Source organism: Condylura cristata, unplaced genomic scaffold (assembly GCF_000260355.1).
Source record: "Condylura cristata isolate star-nosed mole 26May11 unplaced genomic scaffold, ConCri1.0 scaffold00020, whole genome shotgun sequence".
Taxonomy (NCBI): Eukaryota; Metazoa; Chordata; class Mammalia; order Eulipotyphla; family Talpidae; genus Condylura; species Condylura cristata.
Genome location: NW_004567121.1, coordinates 3,643,855 through 3,665,944, shown reverse-complemented (window position 1 = coordinate 3,665,944; position 22,090 = coordinate 3,643,855). Strand labels below are relative to the sequence as shown.

At 43.7% G+C, this 22,090-nt stretch overlaps 1 protein-coding gene across 7 annotated transcripts in view; it reads right to left on the bottom strand.

The window, feature by feature from the left end:
- Positions 1-22,090, bottom strand: part of INPP4A (inositol polyphosphate-4-phosphatase, type I, 107kDa) — a 111,055-nt gene that overhangs the window by 28,204 nt on the left and 60,761 nt on the right. For 4 of the 7 annotated variants that reach the window (XM_012727427.1, XM_012727431.1, XM_012727429.1 and 1 more), the window contains exons 5-16: positions 18,346-18,464; positions 16,237-16,353; positions 15,877-15,956; positions 14,319-14,430; positions 13,720-13,810; positions 13,119-13,266; positions 10,345-10,475; positions 8,508-8,612; positions 7,844-7,952; positions 5,568-5,585; positions 2,434-2,617; positions 1,098-1,316 (exon numbers count right to left, since the gene is read on the bottom strand). In XM_012727427.1, coding sequence (XP_012582881.1) covers positions 1,098-1,316; positions 2,434-2,617; positions 5,568-5,585; positions 7,844-7,952; positions 8,508-8,612; positions 10,345-10,475; positions 13,119-13,266; positions 13,720-13,810; positions 14,319-14,430; positions 15,877-15,956; positions 16,237-16,353; positions 18,346-18,464 — 1,433 coding nt within the window. The remainder of the gene's footprint in view (positions 1-1,097; positions 1,317-2,433; positions 2,618-5,567; positions 5,586-7,843; positions 7,953-8,507; positions 8,613-10,344; positions 10,476-13,118; positions 13,267-13,719; positions 13,811-14,318; positions 14,431-15,876; positions 15,957-16,236; positions 16,354-18,345; positions 18,465-22,090) is intronic. The other 3 variants (XM_004686151.2, XM_004686148.2, XM_012727428.1) reach the window with 1 other exon arrangement.

Here is a 22,090-nt window from a genome sequence, read left to right as displayed (position 1 = left end):
CTTCCAAACAAAGAGAGTCCATTTGGGTGAGCTCCACCAGTAGGAACAACAGAAAACAAAGCCAACCATCCCTGATCGATCCCACACAAGGGCACTGAACTCATTAAAACACAAGATATAGAAATATCAACATGATTCATAACTCCCCATTAAATATGTATTCATTCAAACATCAAATCAAAGCCTGTGATAACTGTTCTTAAGAGTTTCAGAGATGTTTGCTAGTAACTGTCTTGAAGGCTCAACAGGACATCCTGGTGCCTTCCAGTGGCAGCAAAGGGCCATAGCGCCAGGAAGTTAGTTTTCCTCCCCCCTCCCTCTCTGTAGACTTCTACTACCATCACACGGAGAGGACTGGGGTCACCTGGATAGAAAAGAAAGGAAGCAGCTTAAGATGGGGGAGGTGGGGTGGAGCGGAGGGACATCTAGGAGAGGTTTGCAGGCACCCACACAGAATACTGTGGGCGAGAGCATGGCTAAAGGAACACTTCAATGCTGACTAATAATTCAGAGCGCAACAGAATAGAGTCTCTAAACAGTCATCCCAACAAATGATAAAAATGGGTTGGAGTATGTGTCACTCCTCAGAAGATATAGATCCTGGCCCTCAGAGCCAAATCTGGAAGGAAGCAATAATCTGACAGTGTCAGAAGCAGCCTCTCAAAATCCTCACCCAGCTGCACCTGTACCTACAAAAATACAAATAATCCCAGAGAGTTAGCTTTGGGCAGAGCACTGAAGAAGCAGGAGAGACTTGTCTGGTCTTTACTAGTCAGGGACAGAATGGGTCCCAACACCAGGCAGAGGACAGAAGCCTCCAACTGGGAAAAGGCTCCAGTGAGAAAAGCCCCCTTTACAACCAGGTCTGAGGTGGACCCAGCACACAGGATATTATGTCCTCAGACAGACATAATATATATAATTAACGTCTCCCTCCCTAAGTCAGGGGGTCCCAGTGCTGACTGGAAAGGAGAGTTGGAGCTTGTATGCAAAGAATTCAACCCTTTAGGCAACTCTGAGAGGAAGGAACTGGGAAGAGGCTTTGCATTATTCAATTCAAGCTTAGTAGCAGTATAAGACCTGGGTAGCTGACTCACCCACTCCTCCTCATGCCAATCCACCTGCAGAGAAGACCGGCTGTTCCTGCCTGTCCACCTGGCCATGAGGGTGTCCTGGTCATTCCTAAGCATCACCTGCTCCTCCTCGGTCGAAGTCGGGGAGGCCTTCGAGGCAATGTAGTCAGGCCGTGCGGCGTTCAGTCCATGGATGGAGTTGGCCAGCAGCTTACAGTCACACACCGTGACCAGCTGCCGGGTCTGTGGGGACACACAGACGTGGCCCTGAGTCCCCAAGCAAGGGCTGGCAGGTCTGCCCTCTTTGAGAGCACACCAACTAACCTGAGGCCCAGCGCTCTCCTTCCACCCTTCTCCATGATGCCAACAACTCAAGAGCTGCAGTCTTAAGTGTATCTAAACTTAAAGGTGCCACATGACGAGCTGGATAGACTATTACCAAGAATTTCCCACCAAGACTGGAGAAAACCAGGAGGATGAGTGGAGTTTAAGACTCTTCCCTGACATCCTTCATTGCCTACCTATCTCTATGCCTGACACTGAGAAGTTCCTGAAGAAGGGCCAGTGTCTCACTGCTTTCCTGAACATCGTCTCTAATTCCAGGGGGCAAGGATCAATGCTGAATGAAGCCTTACTTCTGCCTCTAACGCCTGAAGACCTGGGCTCAGGGGAGTTGGCACAGCACTTTTGGTTCTGGGGAATTCTGCATGCAGCAGGGTTTCTGTGGCTCTTAATTTTACTTCTGCCATCTTTCTCTTCCAAGTGGATCAAACACCCAGCTCCCAATCTTTTTACTGGGCAAACACACATGGACATGTGTTTATGGGTATGTGTGGAGAGAGAAATTAAATCATTTGAAAAAGTACCATTCGTCAAAGAATCTGTATGGACTAATACATAAACATTTTTTAAAATCAGGATCAAATTAGAGTTAATTAGAAGCTGGTTTACTGATTATACATAAACCAATAAAATTATATAGTTCATATAGTCTGTAATAACTCAGATTTCTATTTTTGAAATTTAAGTGCAATATAAATGAGACCAAGAAAATATGCTAAGTAGGCAGTGACTACAGTGGAACTTCCACAGTGAGCGACCACCCTGGGCTGACTGGAAGACACAACTGCAGCTGCGAGCCAGAGCCGGGGGCTCTGTCCTTGACCTGCTCCTATCCAGCTCTGTGACCCTGGACAAATCACCAAACCTCCCAAGCCTTTGTGTGGACCAGACCTGAGACTAGATCTTCAAGGTCATTCCACCCTTTGTGTGGATGAGTCTAGCACAGAAGGTGTCCAGGGGTCTCCCCAAACCTAAGGGAGCCCGCCTACCCCACATGCAGCAGGGAAGCCACACCTACCTTGTCTGCCAAGATGGCGAGTGTCCTTTCCAGGCCTGTGGCAGACCTGTCCTTGGCTGCTCTCGAGAGCCGCTCTGCATAGTAGCTCACTTGGGTTTTCAAGGTGTTAATCTGGGCAATGATCTCCTTGGCTCTGATGATGTCCTGTGGTATGTAGATGATAGACTGGCAGCCAGATGATGTACTAAAAGGATTAAGAATAGATTCTAAGGGATTCTCTCGAATCAATGAGGATGGAAGCATCCCTTCAACCCCAGCCCATTAACAAAAACAAAGCATCTGTTACGAGGGGTGCTCCCCTAGGCCAATTTAGCTATCAATAAGCTAAAGTAAATCTCATGAGATCCTTTGTGTCTATTTGGTAGACGCTTGAAATCTTAAAATACAATGAAGTCTTTTTATGTATATTCCTATGTCTGTGCTCTTACCATGTGTATGTATGTGTGTGTACACTCAGGACATACCCAAATGCTCATAATCTTTCACCTAAGAACCTCATTTGTCAGCTTCTAAGCAGCACTGAAGTGGAGACACTGAGTCTGCTAATATCAGGAAAGAGTTTGTCACAAGGAAGGGCAATAGCAGTCTGTGCTGAACTCTGCAAAGGAACCTCAGTTTTCTCATTTGGCCAATCAAGACCTCAAATTTTCTGTGCATACACCCACAGTGCTACTTCCTTCATATCTTCATATATCTGACCCTACTAGCAAGTCCCCCCAAAACTGGTATTCCTTTCCCTCTCCCCTTTTTCTCAACTTTGAAAAATGTTTTACAAGATGAAAAGGAGGTAGAAAATGTGCTAAGCCAGAGGACAGAGCTGAGCACCTCAATGGCTTTGAAAATCCTCTCTTTCCCTGCCATATGCAATCAAGCAATGCATAGAGCTTGAGATCTGATGTCAAAGCTCCAGCCCACTCACTACTTGGCACCATCACCTGCCCCCCGAGAGCCAATTCCACCTCCCAGTCTGCATGAGACCCGGCTGGCATTATTTGACCCGTGTAGATGAAATGATAAAATGCAAGTCTCTTCAGATAAGACCCCAAATCTATCCAATATTAGAAGTCAAATTTCAGAACACCTGAAGATGCCAAGGGAGCAAGGCGAAGTAAAAGGCACCAATGCAGAGGTCTCCTCCTACAGAGTGAAGTTGCGAGTTCTCACTGAAGGGCTGCCTGTGGTGAGAAATCAGCTATTTAGAGTGGCTGCCTAGAGCTTAGGACTCCACTGTGCAAGTACCTACTTTGTTTTTCCTGGGGTAATTTGAAAATAACCACCTAGAATCTAGACTGTGAAAAGTTAGAGACCTCTGCCCCAACCATCCTATACGCAATAGGTGTTATCAGCCTGCTCACTCATGGCCTGCCCTTCTCCTGGCTCACTATGGCCCCGCCACTTCTCCCTGCCCCTGTACCTAGAATCTGTAAGTAATAAATCTTATGATTTTGCTTCCTTCATGTGAATGTACTAGAACTGCACCTGTCATCAGTTTTACTTCTGCAAAGTGGGAACTCAAACAATGAAGGAAGAACCTGTGGACCCCATGTAAGTGGCTGTGTCTGCTCATTCAGCAGGCCATAAGCTACACTTTCTTAGTCTAACATACCAATTATGGGTTTCCCTAACAATACTGGTCCCCTCAGAGAGTTATATCCTTTGGGCTTGTGGGAAGAGGATGGTGAGGGTTCAGCACCCTCCACAGCCTCACTTGGAGACAAGGTCAGGACTGAGAACCTTTCCCAGAGGACACTGTCCAGGGTAACCTGAAGGTGGGCCCTTGACAGACTATGAAGAAAACATGCAAAAACTGAAAACCAAAGCACCCCAGAAAGAAACAATACCCCGAGCCCACACACCACAATAAAAAATGATGAATTTGCCAGAAGCCCATGCAGCAGACCGCAATCAAGCCTGTGTGGTCTGACAAAGGTCATTCCACAGCACAATGAGCACACGGCTACTTTCCAATCTGCAATCACTCTTCCAATGAATAGCTGATACTTAAGATGGCTCCATCTTAAAAAAAAATCTCAAAATAAAATTTAAAAAAATCTATACTTCTCATATATTTGTAGTATATATGTAGGGTGTGATACATGTAAATGCACGTGTGTGTACAAATTAATACATACCTGCCCCCAAGTCTTGGAGATAAGCATCACCTCCCTCACCCTGTACCCTTATAGGTAATGGTCTAATGATAGTAATCTGGGATTGATGCAGAGCATAAGAAAAGTGTGTGGCATGGTGAGAAAGGATAAATTTCAAAGAGCTGCTGTTCAGAGATGATCATGTGTGCTCAGCCACCTAATCTGAAAATGGGAACGCTCACAAGGCCCACGGGTGGGGGCCAGAGCCTTGGGGGTGTAGCTAGGACTTGCCACTGTCAGACATCTCCAGGAAAAGCCTGACAGCTCAGGCAGCGCTGAGCCACGACCCTGGAGCCTCACCAGCTGCAAGATGGCAGCAGTTCCCAAAGGGCTGCAGGTACCTTGAGGCTCGCTGCCAAAGAAGCCACGCTGCACAGACCCTGTCTGGGCCTAGGCAAGCACTGTGAGCATGACTGGGCAGGGTCAGGCAGCAGTGGACTCTCCCAGCAGCAGACACTGGTTTCTGGGTGTCATCTAACAATTCTAAGGTAAGAAGAGTCACTTGGTTTTATTAATTTTAGTCTTCCCTGCAAGGGTAAAACGGACCCTAGTAATACTTTCTTTAAAATCTGCATGAACTATTGAATATCATGAAAACTAAAAAGCCCTAAGATTCTTATACAAGAAGCCAGAAAGGGAATTCTAACTACACCGATGGGTTGACCTGAAATCCTAGCACCCTGGCTGGGGACATGGCTGGCCTGGCTCTTCCTCATTCTGGAGAAACAGAATTGGGTCTTCTCTCAGTGAGCTCAGCAATGAACAGTTGCCAGATTGTGAAAATACAGTAGCAGACTGGAGGCTGGCTATTCATTACCAAAGAACATTGCAGTTGGAAGAGAAAATTCTGTCTACAAGGCTATAACTAGGAACCACAGTGGAACCAAGGAGTGGAGCACCTCACAGAGGAGGGGACAGCACAGGCTTTCTCTGCATGAAAGCAAGACCCAGAACAGACACTCTCTCCACAGACAGAAAACTCACCAACACTCCTCAAAACTGCTAAAGAAAAGAACCAAAATGAAGTATTAGCAGTTTGTTAACAAACACCAAATGCAAAACCAAAAAGTAAAAACCCAAGTTATCTTTTTTTAAATATTTAAAATATTTGTTCAGGCCCCAATGACAGGGACAATTACTCTTAAAGGGTCAGCATGTTAATTCATTAGAGAGCTATGTCAGCACCTGTGGGCAAGCCTGCAGGGCAAGCCACACATACATTTGAAGGAAGTTTGAATGATGAAACCATTTCTACAAGTCTATTTTAGAGAAAAATTCACATTATATATTGGAAAAATACTACAGAAGCATTTTGGGAGTAGGAAGTTCTGAAGTTAACACAGAGGATAATCAGTTATTGACATCCGGACCTTCCTGGGACAGAGACAGCCAGCTGGCACGCCCCTCTTGACTGGTTTCTCCTCCAGAACTCCAACACCATCCTCAAACTGCACACTCACACCTCCACACAGCCACATGCAATGAGCAACAGACACGCAATTGCTAGCTGGCTGTGCAGAGCTGTGGTGGGCACCGGAAGTTTCATCCTCGTCAAAGTTCCCAGAAAAACACTGGAGTCGGTGAATCCACAGGCCGTTCGGATTACCTGGTCTGTCTACTCACGTGAGAACCCTCGATGGGGCTCAATCAAAGTCAAGCGGGCTGTCCGCCCTGAAGGCTAAAACGTCCCTTTCTAAGCACAGTGCCAAGCACAGTGCCTTCTATTCCTCCTGCAGTTCCCAGCCCATCATTTTGTACATTTTTTTTTTTCCATCTCAGTTGTAATCCCCGTGGGTTTCCCATCACAGGGCACATTCTTATGCTTGCCTGCTCTCTCGCCATGCCTCATGACCAAGAGGCTCCTTCACTGCATCCCCTCAGCACAGTGACAGGCCACTGCACCTTACTTTTCACCCCTACCCTCAATCTAGTCCAAGCTCAGTTTTCAAGCTGCTTCCTGACTTTCAATCATAGCAGCACAGAGCTAAGCCACAGCCGACTGGATGTGCAGCAGCTGCTAATACTCTCCACCTGACCACTTTGGCAACTATTCTGATGCTCTCGACTTTAGTTTCACAATCCCTCAAACTTCCATTTTCAGTGGATAAATCTGACCCCTTCAACCCGACATCCTGCATACTGTTCTATCTTATCTTCAGCGTATTCCTTCCTACAAAAAAAGAATCTTTCTGTAGCCCTATCTTCTTCTCTCATCCTTTAGGATGGATTTTTCATTTCCTGCCTGATTTTTCATCTTCTCCATGACTTTGCACCATCAAGATTCTCTTTTACTTAATCTCATTTGCTTTCATCTTTCCTATCAGCTTGAGTACATGCTCAAGTCATAACTGAAAGTTCTCCCCAAATCTGAGCCTAGTGTTATTTCTCTATTTCACTGTCCAAGAATCTTACAGGATTATTTACATTCAACACCTCCACTCTTACACTGGGATTCTTTGATCTATTTAAATCCTGGTGAGTGACATTCTGGAAGACCAGTGATGTCTGATTTAACAGCCTGGATTTGTGGCTTTCTCCCCATCATTCCTGCTCTTTGCTCTACAGCAAACCTGTATGCTTGCTTCTAAGTTAGATATTTCTTACTCCAAACGGTGACTGTTGGCTCGTCTGCTCCTAGATGAGGCCCAGAGCTTCTTAGCGCCAGGCACAGACCTATCCGCCCAGCGTCCCTGACCACCTCACAGCGACCAGGTTGCCACTGTGGCCAGACCTCCCCGTTGGCTCCTCTACCCAAGACTCCATGCTGCCAGCCACACCTCACTGTATACTTTGCCCTGGCCTTTCCAACCCTGCCTTCCAGGTACTTCCTTGCACAGGGCAGAAGCTGTGTGCAGCCCCTTGAGGCTTTTTGAAACTGGGGATGTTAATCACTACAGTCTTTTATGGAAGACAAAAATCTCTTCCAGGCTTCGCCCTTTTCCGCTGGTTGACTGGTAGCTCTAAAGGACGGTCAAGTCAGCAGACTCCACATCGGGGAGCTGCCTACAGCACCACTTTCAAGGTGGGGTTCAATTTGTTGTTCATTTTGCAGGGAAAGGACCACTCATCGGGTGCCCTCATCACCCACCCAGCTCAGTCGCACACATACAGAGCAGCACAGGGTCCAGAAGGCAGCTCTTCCAGCCACACAAAAGCATATCAGATGGCTGGATGTTCTTGCAGCCATACTTCAATTTCTCTTTTAACCTGGAAAGCATCAGACAGATGTACAGGGCCACAAACACCATCCAGGTACTTACTGTTTCTTGGTCTCTTCAAATTTGTGCAGCTTTTTGCGGAGACCTCCTGACTTAAAACCTTGGCAGTGTGCTGCTGGTGCTCCAATGGTGACGACGTCATAGTTCTGATCTGAATGACAGAAAGCTCGCCTCCATTACACGGGGCTCAAGCCTGTAGACAAGCCAGCTACAGGGATATGTACACAACTCTGCCCCCTTCTGCCCACTTAAAACCAGTCTGTGCTTCCCTTCATCCCGCAGCGTGAGCTGGCCAAAGGCATGTGGGACTAGCACCATCACTTCAGCAAAGCGGGGTTCTAATGTCCCAGGGGGGAGCCCTAGGGAGCCGCAGGCAACTGCCCAGCGACACTCAGCTTGAATCTCTCCTTCGGAAGGATGACACTGGGCAGCTTGATGCTGTAATACAATACGAAGGAAGCTGGAAGGAGGAGAGACGAGAGGAGGGACTTATGCTAACAATGACCTTAAACATAGTTTGGAGATGTCTCATCATGTGATGAAATGTGTCATTAAACATGTGTGTCCTGTGTTTTGTGATGTGTGAGTTGCCCAGCAGAACACAGAGTGAAGACTGGGGCAGGTGTGAGGCAGCTCAGGGACCAAGTACAGAGTGAGAGAAAAGAAACGAGATGTAACTCAACATGAGGAACAGAAAAATAATTACCCGATCCTCCATCGTCTTGAACTCTCATCCTTTGTATGTGCAAATTTGTGGGAACAAACTCTAATTTTTTATCTGCTTTCAAACTGCTTGCTTTAAACGAGGGACCTACAAAGGAGAGTATGAGAAAACACGATCAACGGGCATCCTGCATTCGTGAATAGTCAGCAGACGGCAATGCTGCAGGGAAGCAGACAGCTGTTGGTAACAGTCAAGAAAATTCTGAGTTTCTCAGGAGCACATTTCATTTCCAGAGAGCAGGTGGATAACTGCTGTTAAGAAGGCAACTCGCTGGCTTCCCATGATTCAGTTCTCAGCTAAAAGATCTGACACAAAGAGATGATTTGGTGTAGCGCAATGTCAGCACCTCTAAAGAAAGCAGATGGGCTCTTGCTGGGACTACATGTTCTGACTCTGGAGAGCCCATCATCCAGACTTAAGAAACTGATTCAACTGCAGAACACACATCACAATTCTGAAAAGTGATGAGAAGGTCAGCTCATCACCCAGATCTACTCAGATGAACAAATGCTTTACAATGTGGATTCTGGCCCTGAAATACAAAATTTAACACTTAACTGTGTTTATATCTGGGTGACTAAGGAAGCTGTATAGTGTTATGTAAATAACTAAACAAAGGACCTCATGCCCAGAAATGAAAGGGGTTATAAATTAAACTAATAGTCCCAAGAGTAGAAGAAATAAATACTCCACAGAGTGAAAAAGTAAATTTATTTTGCCAATATTCATACCAACCCTTGTCTAGTTTACATTTTGTCACAAGAAAGTGTTCTCTAGAGCCTCATACTGGTGACAAATCAGCAATATTGCATCTTGGAACTTGTTATAAATGCAGAAACCAGATCAGTCTTTTAACAAGATTCTCCAGGGATTTGGTTGCCCATAGACAGTTAAGAAACTGCTTAGGAAACTAAAGATTGTTGAGTTTCCCACTTGGCCAGGCAACAAGAATCCAGCATAGGTAAGTCCCTAATTCCTTTAGGCACATTTGTTTCCAGAGAGCAGGTGGGCGAACATATCTCGGGAAATACACTTAGACCTTTTATTCATATTCAGGTTGAAACCAGGGCATCGTCATCTTGTCACCATTCCTGTATTTGCGTTCTTCCCAACCATGTTCATGGACGGTTCCTATATTCTGTGTCAAAATCACATGAAGGGCCTGTGATTTCCCAAAAGCCCTAAAATTCCATTATGTAGAGAGGAAGGAGGAAATAATCTGATGATAGAGAATAAAGTGATGAAAACCAAAAAATTCAGTCCATTTGGAATAAAAGGATAATGAGTTAAGCCTTCTAAATCTAGCCCAGAGTGTTTTAAAAGCAAATGGCAACTTTCAAGAAGTAAAGTTAAATGGCTTTATTTCACTTTCTCTTTGAGCCTTAAAATGGGGCATTCTACCTAGATAACTCATACGTTCAACACAAGTATTACTGAATATCTCAACTAGAAAACCACTAGTCTCAAGGCAAATGCCTACACCCATCTTTTTGGTCCTTTGATTGAGATGAGACCAAGAGGAAGAAACAAAATAATCTAACAGCCTAAGATTTTGTCTCTTCTAAATTTCTTCCCACTGTTGTTTTTGGCAGATGACACTATAGAGGGAATTTTCAATGCGATTCACAGATTTATCTCCTTAATTAAAATCTGAAAAACCCATTTTTGAAAGAATTCACACCTACATGAGAATCTATTTTTAAAAATCCATCAGAGCATTTGTCAGTGAGAGCATTTAAGCAACCTGGGCCTCCACACCTGTAGCTGGGGACATGGAGAGCGCACACGTGCTGAGAAAAGGACGAGCTCAAGCACCCACCTTTGTACTGATGCAGGTCAGTCAGGTTCTCCTGGTACGTGAGGATGATCGTCTGGTACTGAGTGACAATTTGGCGCCGCAGGCTCTCCCAGCAAGGGGACAGCTCCCCCAGCTCCTCCAGCTCGCACACTCTGCAGTCAAGACACACACATCAGGTTGAGGAGATGGCTTACTTCCCAGGAAGGCACAGGAGTCCTGGCCGAGCAGAACACAGGAACATGGAAGTGCACCAGTGCCCGGTGAGGGCACAGAACAACTGCAATGCTGCCAGGCTAGTGGGCCAGCAGAGGCAGAGTCACAGACCACTCAGGAGTGGGTATGTGGAAGGCAAGGACACTGACATGGGGAAACGTGGAGTGTTTTATAGAAACCAGTCACAGGCCCATGGAAAACTAAGCGGAGAGGAGAGAGGCCCTTGGGGTGGGCCACTCAGACCAAGGCCAAGCTGCAGCTGTCTGCGTCTGTGCAGAGAAGAACACGTGAGTACTGGCATCCTGTAGCTGACTCCTCCAGGGCCACTTCCCACCCAACTCTCTCACCTCTCGGACTGTTGTGAGCCAGTCTCCCACTGCTCCCAGGTTCCAGTGAGGTCTGGGATCTTTGTCCTCCACTAGAGTCAGAGCTGCAGAATTTAAAGCTGCTCAGCTGAGTCTACAGGGAGCCCAGCACCAAAGCTACAGCTACCTGGCCTGCTTCAGTGTTAACACTTTCAGGGCATGAGACAAGGACATTGGGAACTACAGAGGCTAGTCTTCATTTTGCTGTCTGTATGAGTGATGAACTGCCTAAATCTATAATGGAACAGTGGGGGAGGCAGGAAGAAGAAAAAAAGACTTGTTATTTCCAGAAAAATAAAAGCTGTGTAAGAACTGAAACAAGAATTTCTTAGCTCAGCAGTAAATAATAGCTATATATCAGAAAAATGAAAACACAAGATGCATGTTTTTAAAAAAGATAACCATATTAGTACAATGAGGAATAAGAAAATACAAGTGACCTAAACTCCCCATCCTAGGAAAGCATTCAGTTAGAAATACAGCAGCAAATGCTAAAACTGCCAAAAGTTGGTTGCTTCTGAGAAGTAGATCAGAAGAGATCTTTTGGTATTATTTGGCTTTTTATACCATGCATGGTTTCTTTTGAGGGGGAAGAAAGCTAATTTTATAATCTATTGAAAACTTTCAGGAATCTACTAAATTGTCTAAAGTTTAAAAAATATATAAAGTTGTACTGGGCCTCACCAGTGGCCTAGGGGTAAAGTCTCTGTGTTATCATCTCTGTGGGCTGAGTTTGGTTCCCGGCCCATAGAGATGGGAGTAGCCCATATATGGCCCAGCAGACCTCTCCAGTCTCACCTGCTGCTCCCCTCAGCAGTGTATTTCAGTAAATCCACGTGTCCTGCTCCTCACTCTGTCTCTGGTGAATCTTCTCGCCACACCCCCTACAACCCACACATCTAGCCTATACCCCAGGTCTTCTACATGAAAAAAAAAAATTGTAAATTTTATTACCTTTAAATTAGCAAAGTTAATGTAAAATGCCCAGTGCTGGCGAGGCTGGGTGAGCCGATATGCTTGTGCAATGCTGGGCAGCTGGCCCACTGGCCTCATGGTTGCTCATGAGCTTGGGCCCCGCCTGCCTCCCTCTGCCTGTGCTGCTGGCCCCTCTCTCTGGAGGTCCTTGCCCCTGTGTTTCACGCGTCTCCTTATGCTTCAGGTGTCACCTTAATGTCACCATCTCACAAAGGTCTGCTGGGACATTCTGCTTCTTTCTCACGGTCACTTTTAATTTCCACATGCGGCTAACACATCTGGGGCTCAGTGTGTGGCCCCTTAGCTCTGTTAGTATCTCCCACCATCTGTCTAGCTCACCAAGAAGCCTCCCACGATACAGCAAAAACCTGCCATGTGGTTGGTTTGAAAAGTAACAACAAAACCATTCAATCCACAGTACGTGTTAAATGAATAGACTTTTCAAAGTTATAAATACTGAGAATTATGACATAATTAAAAACTGTAACATGAAAACTAAAGATATATTGAAAAGAATTGAAGCTATGTAGATATGTTCAAATGTGGAAGAGTTAAAAGAAATATTGAAAAATTAAAACATAAAATATATACCTAGTTTTTTTAAATGGCTTGTTGCCATTTTTCTCTCATATAAAATGCTGTATTAAAACTAGTAGGATTCTGGTTGCATTGTGTTCTCTTGTGTTGTTATATTGCATCCATAATTAATGCTGCTTTGTGCAAAGAAGTAGCAATGGCAGTCAGAGGCAACTGAGAAGTGGGCTTTGCAATGCCCAAGCCACCTCTCAGGCCTCTCCCTGTCTAAGAGCCAATGATATATGCGCTGGGCCAAGAGGTGCAGAGAATGAGAGTGTCCTAGTTGGTTACAGTCAGTCTTCTGGAGCTGAATGGAAACCACTAACCCAAGCAGCTACATTTAGAGAATGACCAGCTATCTCTAACTTTCTAGGCTGAATGAGAGCAAACGGAAGAAGGGGAGGGAGAAGGTAATGAGAGCTGGACATGCTTCTGGTATTTAAGGCATACTGTCTATGAAGTCCTCACACAGCAACCTCATCACAAAGAGACCCAAATAGAGGCTTTGGGAAAGCCCAGCCACAGGACCAGTAAGTGGTAGACACTAGGTTTGCATCCTGGCTACCAGTACCAGTGGTTGACACACCGCATCTCAGAGCTTTCCAGAAAGGAAGGGTGAGCATGGGTCATGCATGACGGATGGCTGGCCCTTCCACTTGGCCTCACCTGGCTGCATCTTCTTCCAGGAGGAGCTTCACGAACTGCCGGGGCACATGCAGGGAGAGTATGCTTTCTGCCATCTGCTCCAGGATCCGAAGATGGTTGCCATCAGTGGTTGGGAATCGGTACATGCGGCAGATGGCCCCGCCAAACACTGAGGTGGGGTGGCAGGGGAGACAGAGGCTGTGTGAGCTGGGTGCAGACTCGCTGTGCAGATCCTCCTCTCCAGGACTTCAATGGTGCTGAACCTCTCAGGACTTCTTACTGTTCCTCTCAAGGGAATTAAAACGCTTAAACCAAAAACCCACCAAGGGGCTGAGCCTGAATGCCCCTCCTTCATCTCGTGCAGTCTTTACCCAGAATGTGTAACTCAACATGTAAGGGGTAGAGGGAGGTCATCAGTCACTAAACCCAGAATGAAACAGACTGGAAGGAGGCAGCTCTCCACTGGAAAACTACTGTCTTACAAACTGGCGAAAGGAACAGCACACTGATTCGAAGCAGAGAGGAAACAATCAGGGCACATGACGGTGACCACAGTGGCTATGGAGGAGAGGAGGAGCATGGGCCTGAGTGGGCATGAGGACCGGCACAGGAGGTAGCTTACCTGACTTCAGTAAAGAGTCTTTTCTCAAAGAAGCGTATTTGGATCGGATTCCCAATGCCTCAGTCAAGCTCTCATCAACAGGCAGAACCATCTAGTAGTAACATGAATAGGAAAGCTATGAAACTCACCACTCCAGAGCACTCGGGCGAAATGATGGCTACCGACTGCATAAAAGAACTCTTAGACATCCACCATCAACTTTATAAGAAATATGCTGTTCACGTCACAGACAAGTGAATCCACATCCCAGTCTACTGAACATATTATAGGCTATGCAGAGTGGAGTGAGCATATCTGGGAGTGACAGATAGTGAGAAAATAGCAAAGATAATCTGGGTCTTCACAAGCCACTTCTCTCCCTTCCTGACAGCAGCTCCACTGAGCCTAAAGGAGATCACTGACACTCTCCAGGGCTACACTCCTGAGGACATACTGTCTGTACTTGGAAAAGTGCTTGGGAGGTGCTGACATGTCCTGCAGGGGCTGCATAAAGCCCGGGTCCTGCCTTTCCCTTCCCTACCACAGAGGCAAAGTCAATCTGGACACGCCCCCTCACTGGTTCTAATGGAGAGGCGGCAGGAGGTGGGAGGTGGGCTTACCCTCCCATTCACGGTGTCTAAAGACCGGGTCACAGGGGGCCGCTGGTCTGATTTCTCCTCCATCTGCCAGCCGATCACAGTGATGTTACCCACACGGTCACTTTCTGCAGACCTGCAAAAAGCAACTTTGGTAAGTGTTGTTGCAACTGCACTCCTTTTTCTGCTTAAATGTAAAGCTCAGTCATCTCCAGCTGTGGGGTTCCTGAGAAACCAGAATCCAGCCAGCTGGGTCAGTCTGCCAGCCAGCATGCACTGGCTCTAGGGGTGGTACTGATGAGGGCTCACTGGGGAACTGCCTAAGGGCACCAGCCAGGCTGACCGTTGCCAGGGACACAGCTCAGACACAGGACTGGAGTGCACCCTCTTGTGGCACTGGACTATTTCTGCTCCTTCCCACCTCATGCTTTGATTAGTCCCAAAGCCTTAGGCCTGAATGCCAACAAGCTTAGGTCACCAAGAGTTTCCCAAAGCTTCTGAACCCTGATATGTTATAGCTGATGATACATCATGTCTAGACAGCTTCACCCCTAGAGTCTAGTCTCATCTGATTCATGTGGGGACGGTCCAGGGACACCCTGAAACCTCAGGATTTTTATTTAAGATATCTTAGCTAGGCTCTAAATTTTAATGTGGTCATGTCCACATTAAAATTTAGAGCCTAGCTAAAACACATGCTTTGAGATTTTCTCTTATTGTTCCCATACATGGAAAAGTCCTTCCCCAAGCTATCTGTTCAATAGCCACCTTCAGCTCCTTTTTAAAAGGATTTAATTCTGTCCTAAACTGGATTTAATTCTGGCCTAGGATATACCTTAATGTTTTTCTCCAACAGCCCCTTCCCCCACAAGATCCCTCTAATTTCCCCCAAGACTGTTCCTTTATCCTGAGTCAGTCTCTCTATGTACACTAGGGAGCTGCAGGGCTCTCATCCCGTCCAATGCCCACAACCCTATCATCAAAAGAAATCAATCCTCTGTATCAGAATTTTATTAGATATTCTGGGGTTTCCTGATTTTTAAATTATTAAAAAAGAAGAAGAACAACAACAACAACACCATGTTGGGGTTTAAGTATGAATACTCCAAAAATTAACTTGGGGAAGCGCTTTCCCTATGACATCTCTCATTTTCCCTCCAGAGACACAGTGGGGATCCCCCTCCCTCTCTTCTCCCCTCCATACATATTTATTGAATGCTAGACACTATCCCAGGCACTTGGGATAAAGCAGTAATGCAAAACAGACTAAAATTGCTACCCTCTGGGAAATTGTATTTTATTAGGGATGGGGACATTAATAGTCAAATACATTTAGTATCACTAGATATGTTTCTAAGTTTAGATCTGAATACTGCTGTGCTCTGTCTCCTAAGAGCCCTGCACACTTCCATTCCCTGATAGGCCCTAGGTCTTTTATCTTGCCCCAATGGTAACCAAATCTCTTTAGGTTCATCTGGGAAAGGGCAGGGTACTCTCTCAACATAAGAAATGAAGTCTTTCGTCTTCAGTTTCTGGACCTATAATTCTAGATTCTGTCAAAGGAACAAAGTTAAATACCAACCTTAGTGTTAAATGCAACCTATGATGCCTGTCCTGGAGCAGATCTTTGACAACAAATGTTCCAGAGCCCAGTAAATACATCTGAGGGAGAATGGAAAAGAGAGACAATTTTAGTGTGCTCACTTTGTTCCTGGTCCAATCACCAGGTCCCAGGAGAGTCCAGCAGGCTGATCCCCACAACACGTCAGACCCTCATCCTTATCTCCAAAGTCCAACAGGGATGCTCAAAAAGAAATTCCCCAAGGCAAATAGGTTTGCACATCAGTTAATTTGTGAGCCAGAAGTGAATCTTGTGCCCAGTTTTCATTCAAATGGTTATAGAACTTTAAAAGGAGGAAGAAATGTAACATGTTTACTTAACTGTTCCCTGAGATCTATCTTTGACATCATACACAGAGAGTTTGATTTGTGTCATCTGATTGATAAGAGAGTCCTGAAAGAAGGCAATACTGCTTAGAAATATAGGATTGTTGGTACCCTAGAAAAGAGAATAATCAGAATACAGTGTTAGGTTTTTAAAAGTAATTGCTTTTGAAATACATCAATATTTTCAGAGTGAGGAAGCTTAAATGTATGTACACAACCAAAAATCTGCTTTCTGAAAAGGAACAGTGCAACTGACTATTCTAGATCGAGATACAAAATGGGCCCACCACCCCAGGCTGTGCCCAGGGCTCACTGCAAAGGCTTCCCTCTCAGGAGAAGAGCTTTTCAAAAACTGAAACAAATTGAATGTCCATGTATATTTTCAGTCTTATCACTTCATTCCAGCTGTGTATTTGGGCCTTCTACTCTGGGTTATTCCTTTAAGATGACCATAAGCAGGTGGAAAAAATAGCTCAAGTTGTTCTCATTCTAGAATCTTGGGTTTGAAATAATTAGGGCCTGATCTTTTCAAGGTGGTCCTTTTCTGAAAAATAGTTGTTAGTTTCTAATCACAGGTGGCTATTTTGTGGCAGCTTAGCCCTGTGCCTCAAGCCCTAAAGTATCAATTCTCTTCTAAGACAGTGCTTAACTATCTCAGCCAAACAGTTCCTATCCTGCTGTGAGGCCTGTGCAGCTCCAGGTCCTGTCTCTCAATGTCTACTGGACAGTTCCTCCTGGTAATTGGCTGACACCTCAGCCCCACCCAGGCTCTGTGAGGCCTGTGCAGCTCCATGTCCTGTCTCTCAGTGTCTACTGGACAGTTCCTCCTGGTAGTTGGCTGACACCTCAGCCCCACCCAGGCTCCCTCTATCGGCCCTTGGTCAAGGTCCTCTCTGACTCTCTCTGAGGTTACACACCTGAGTTTCTGTTTTGGTGACTCCTTCTCTACTGTTCTCAACCACTCAGAGCCAACTTGCACTGGAAGTACACCCCCAAAGCCTGTCTCATATGCACCCCTTAATTGGACTCTTTGCACCACCAGTCAGGTCCTACATTACTCGCACACAACTAAGTAAGTGCCCCCTGAAACATATCCCTTCATGAAAGCCAGCACACAACACCCAACTCCCTAGCCTGACATTTCCTCCCCACTTTCCTCCTTGCTCTCCCACTTGTGTCTTTTGCATACACTGAACAAGTGAAGTTACTCTCCACTATCACATGATGCTTTCCTATCACCGTGCCTTTGCATGGCAGCAGGGTATCCCTGAGAGTTTGTGACAAATGCAAGTCTTGGGTTTAACCCAAACCTATTAGGTGAGGATTTCACTAAGCCCCGCCCTAGGAAGCCTTCAGAGCCTATCAGGACCTCATTCTGATGAGCCTCACCTGCCTATTCTAACTCTTCCACATGCTGCTGCATGCAGATGCAGCCATGTTCACCGGGGCCTCCCCACCCACAGGATGGTAGGACCTCAGCCTCAGTGGTCTTCTTTGTATTGTTCACAGTGCCGAGCACCATGCTCTATGTGTACTCAACAATGCTTAGAAAATAGAACTGTTGACACACCTGGCAATAAGTTTCCAGGAAAACAAAAGGGTGGCCTTTCTTCTAAGAGAAGTAGACACATTCATTTCCAACTCCCTACCCATAAGATGGTAAAGTTCCTGAGGGCAGGAACTGGGCTTCAGTGACCTCTATACAGAGGGATATGAACCCATAAGAGATATATATGTTTAACAGTTAACTTTCTCCAAACTGATTAATGTACACAGTTCTCTACAAGTAGCAGTCAGCTGGAAATGACAAGGAAGAATTAGATTTACCTCTAAAAGGGTAATCTAATTTATAGGATCATTATTCAAATACAAAGAGCAAATAAATAGTTAATCAAGAGCTAGTAACTGTAAAGGATATGCAAATATACATGGAATCCACATGAGAAAAACTATCACTATGAATGTTTTGGAAACACATGGAAAAATGGCAACAATTCATATAATTGCAGCTGTAGGAGCTCAGGTCAGTGAATAGCCCTCCCATCATGGCTGAAAATACAAGGGGGCTTGTCAGCCCCCAGCCCTGGGGGCCAGCAACACCTACCTCAATGATCTCCGTCTGTGCATGCTTTGTCCAGAAGGCCTGAGGAGGGGTGGTTACACTCACTGCTACAAAACTATTTGGTTTGCGATCTAGCGATGGAGTGTGCAACTCACTGCAAGCTATAGGAAGATGAGAAAGAAATGAATCTTTTAAGATTAAGTTCCAGTTAGTTCTGTTTGAAACATATCCAAAGAAAGCAAAAAGAAGTAAATGATATTCAAAGGGCTAAGATGATCATGCTGTCAGTAAACAAAGTGATTTTTAACATTTGAAACAATCTCTTTCCTCTTTCCACTGCAACTCATGACATCAGTGCCCTAACTGCAGATGAAAGGTTGAGCTAAGAAGGTGAACTATGTCCACGGAATGGAGCACTAAGCCAACAAGGTTGATGGGGTCTAGCCTGTAAGGCTTGACCTTAATAATAAATTGCACTTGTAACCCCAAGTTAAGCAGCCACAGAGCACAACGTAAAGTACACAATGGGTCTCTGTGTAGATGTATGTTGTAAGCAGATTCAAAGTCTGTAACAAAATGAGGTCTTTTAAAAAGATTTAAAAAAAAAGTCATTGTTCATTTATTTCCTTTATGACACTCATCAAATATAAGTTTACTAAAAATGCTACATTTCAGAATTAAAGGTACCCTGTAGAACTGTTAAAATTTGTTGTAGTAAGCATTTTGAAATAGATAACAAGGTCCAGATGATTCTGTTATGTAAGTGACTCACAGAAAAAATTATCATCTGTTACTAAATCTAATATGCCACCTGTTACAAAATGCACAATGAACGGAAAAAAAATACTGCCATTAGACTATGCTCTACTTGTTATGTAAGACACTACTGAACAAAGAGATATTAACATATGGAAAAAATACATCTTGAAATCGATGCAGTAATTCCATGCTTACAACAGTAGAAACAATGAGCTTTTTTGGTGAGGTTCTATTTAAATACAAATATTCAATTATTACCTTTTTAATTAAGAGCAAAGAACATTAAGACTTATGAACTTTATTTTAATCTTTCGAGAAAAGGTTTGACTATGGATACTGTCAGTGATTATACAACAATGTGACTACACGTACACATATAAAATACATTTAAAACGGTTTAAGAGAAAACTCTAATGTGATATATATACATGCTACCACAATTAAAAAGTAAAAAAAATTAACTCTAATTTTAAAAAATATGTATTATCTCTACACAAAATCTGCTGCATATACATTTTTCTCAAATTCAGCTGGAGTATTTTCAAGAATAAACCATATGTTGGGACACAAGTCAACTGTCAATAATCATACCAACTATTGTTTCAAACCACTAAGACTAGAAATCAATTACTTAAAAACTTCCATAAAAACATATTATTTATGGAAACTTAAATAATATGCTGCTTAGCAGCTACTGGATTAAAGAAGAAATTAAAACAAAATCAAAAAATAACTCAAGACAAATGAAAATGAGAACACAGACACCAAAATGTATGTGATACAACAAAAAGAAGCAGTCTTAAGATAATTGCAATGCAAGCCCACATTAAGGAGCAAGAAAAATTCCAAATAAACAATCTAGTACTACACCTAAAACAACTTGAAAAAGAGAAATAAACAAGACCAAAAGTTAGTAGAAGAAATGATAAAAAATCATTGCAGAAATAAATGAAATAAAGATTAAAAAGACTACACAGCGCCCTCCCTGGTGGTGCAGCTAAAGTCACTTCAGCATGAGTTGAATCCCAGCCCCGAAGGTGATCCACATGGTGCAGCAGATCTCTCCTGACCCGCCTGCTGCTCCCCTCAACAATGTACTTCATTGCTTTGCCTGTTCTGCTCCCCACTCTGTCTCTGGTGAATCCTCTCACTGCCCCTGCACCTCAGGCCTGTACCCCAGTTCTGTATGCACAAATAAATAAATCTTTAAAGAAAAAAAAAAAGACTACACAAAAGATCAATGAAACTAAAATTTGGTTCTTCAAGAAGATAAACAAAATTGATGAATTCATAAATAGACCAACAGAGACAATGTTAGTAATTAGAAATGAAAAAGGAGGAATTATCATAGATGGTATAGGGATACAAAGAATCACAAGGAATTACTATGAATACACCAAAAAATACGGTGACCTTGAAGAAACGGACAAACTTCTAGAAAATATGCTTTCCCAAGACTAAACCAGGAAGAAAGAAAATCTGACTAACCAATCACACCGTACAAATTAAAACAGTAATCAAAAATCTCCCCCAAAAGAAAAACCCCAGAGTCACATGGTTTTACAAGCAACTTTCATAAAACTGTTAAAGAGAACTTATGTACATTTGGTCCATATCATTTCTAAAAATCCAAGAATAGGGAAATCTGTAATACATTTTATGATACCCAGCATTACCTACACCAAAAAAACTAAATTAAGACAGCACCAAAACATACACAATTTAACAATAAAATTATAAGCAGCCCAATTAATAAGTGGGCAGTGGCTCTGAACAGATAACTCATCAAAGAAGCCAATAAACATATGGAAAAATGTTTATCATCACTAATAAGGGAGCTGCAGGTCAAAAGCACAATGATATATTATCTTACCCCAGTGAGAATGACACACAATAAAAGACCCACAACAATTGCTAGAAAAGATATGGAGAAAGAGGAATGCTATGGATATGGAGAAGTGGGAATACAGCCTGCAATTAGAAATAAAAATAGAGATTTCTATCAAGAAAATAATCTTGATAGCCCTAAAAAACTAAAAAGGAAAAGAACATGTGACCCAGCAGTTCTACTCTTGGGCATCTATCCAAAGAACATGAAATCATCAGTTCAAAAAATGTAATGCTTTACCAATGTTTATTGCAGCATTATTTTACAATAGCTAGTATCTAGTGATACCTAGTGATAACCAACTTAGAAGAGCACAATGCCTCAGAATGTTACCAGGAGAGTTTCACTAAGATGAGTTATTCATCATGTTCCTTTGTAATAGGCTATCATTGGCTATCACTATCTTTCAAGAGTAGCTGTAGTGATCTGCTTTTTGCTTCTAATTGCACTTTAACACTGTATTACCACAAGCACTATCTCTTTTTGTTAGCAATACATTTTTGTGTGTTTGTTCTATTCATTTAGATATACCCAGATTTTAGCCAGGCTGTTCCTTTTTTTTTTTTTTCATTCCTTCCTGCATTTGGGGCATTCCATCTAGAATCACCTTGCATCTACTGAGGAATACCCCCATTAGGTTGCCTAAATTGCCAAGTCTGGGTTTCACATATTCCTTCAGCTTATATGGTCTGAAATGCCTCCAATCCCATTCTTGAAGGGTATCTTCTCCAGGTAGTTAATTTTTCTCAGACCTTTGAATGTACTGTCTGTTTTTCACTGCTTCTATTTTTCTTCTGTTATGAAGTCAGTAGTCACTCTAGTGTTGCCACTGTGTGTGTGTTTTCTAGCAGTTTTTAAGATTTTCCATTGAGTTTGATCTTAGCATTTTTGCTATGAAACACCCAATTACATTTTCTTTTATTTTTATTCTATAATATGTACTAAGTTTGACAGAAATGCTTAAATATAGACATTGTTTCTGTACTATTTCTCTTTATGAATCTCTGGACACATTAGAAATATATATAAGACTCTGTTCTCTCTCACTCTCTTTTTTTTAAAACTCTTCGGGTAGTTTTCCATTTATTTCTTTGTTTTGTAAATTTTCTGCTTGACCTGTCTAAAAATCACTGGTTTTTT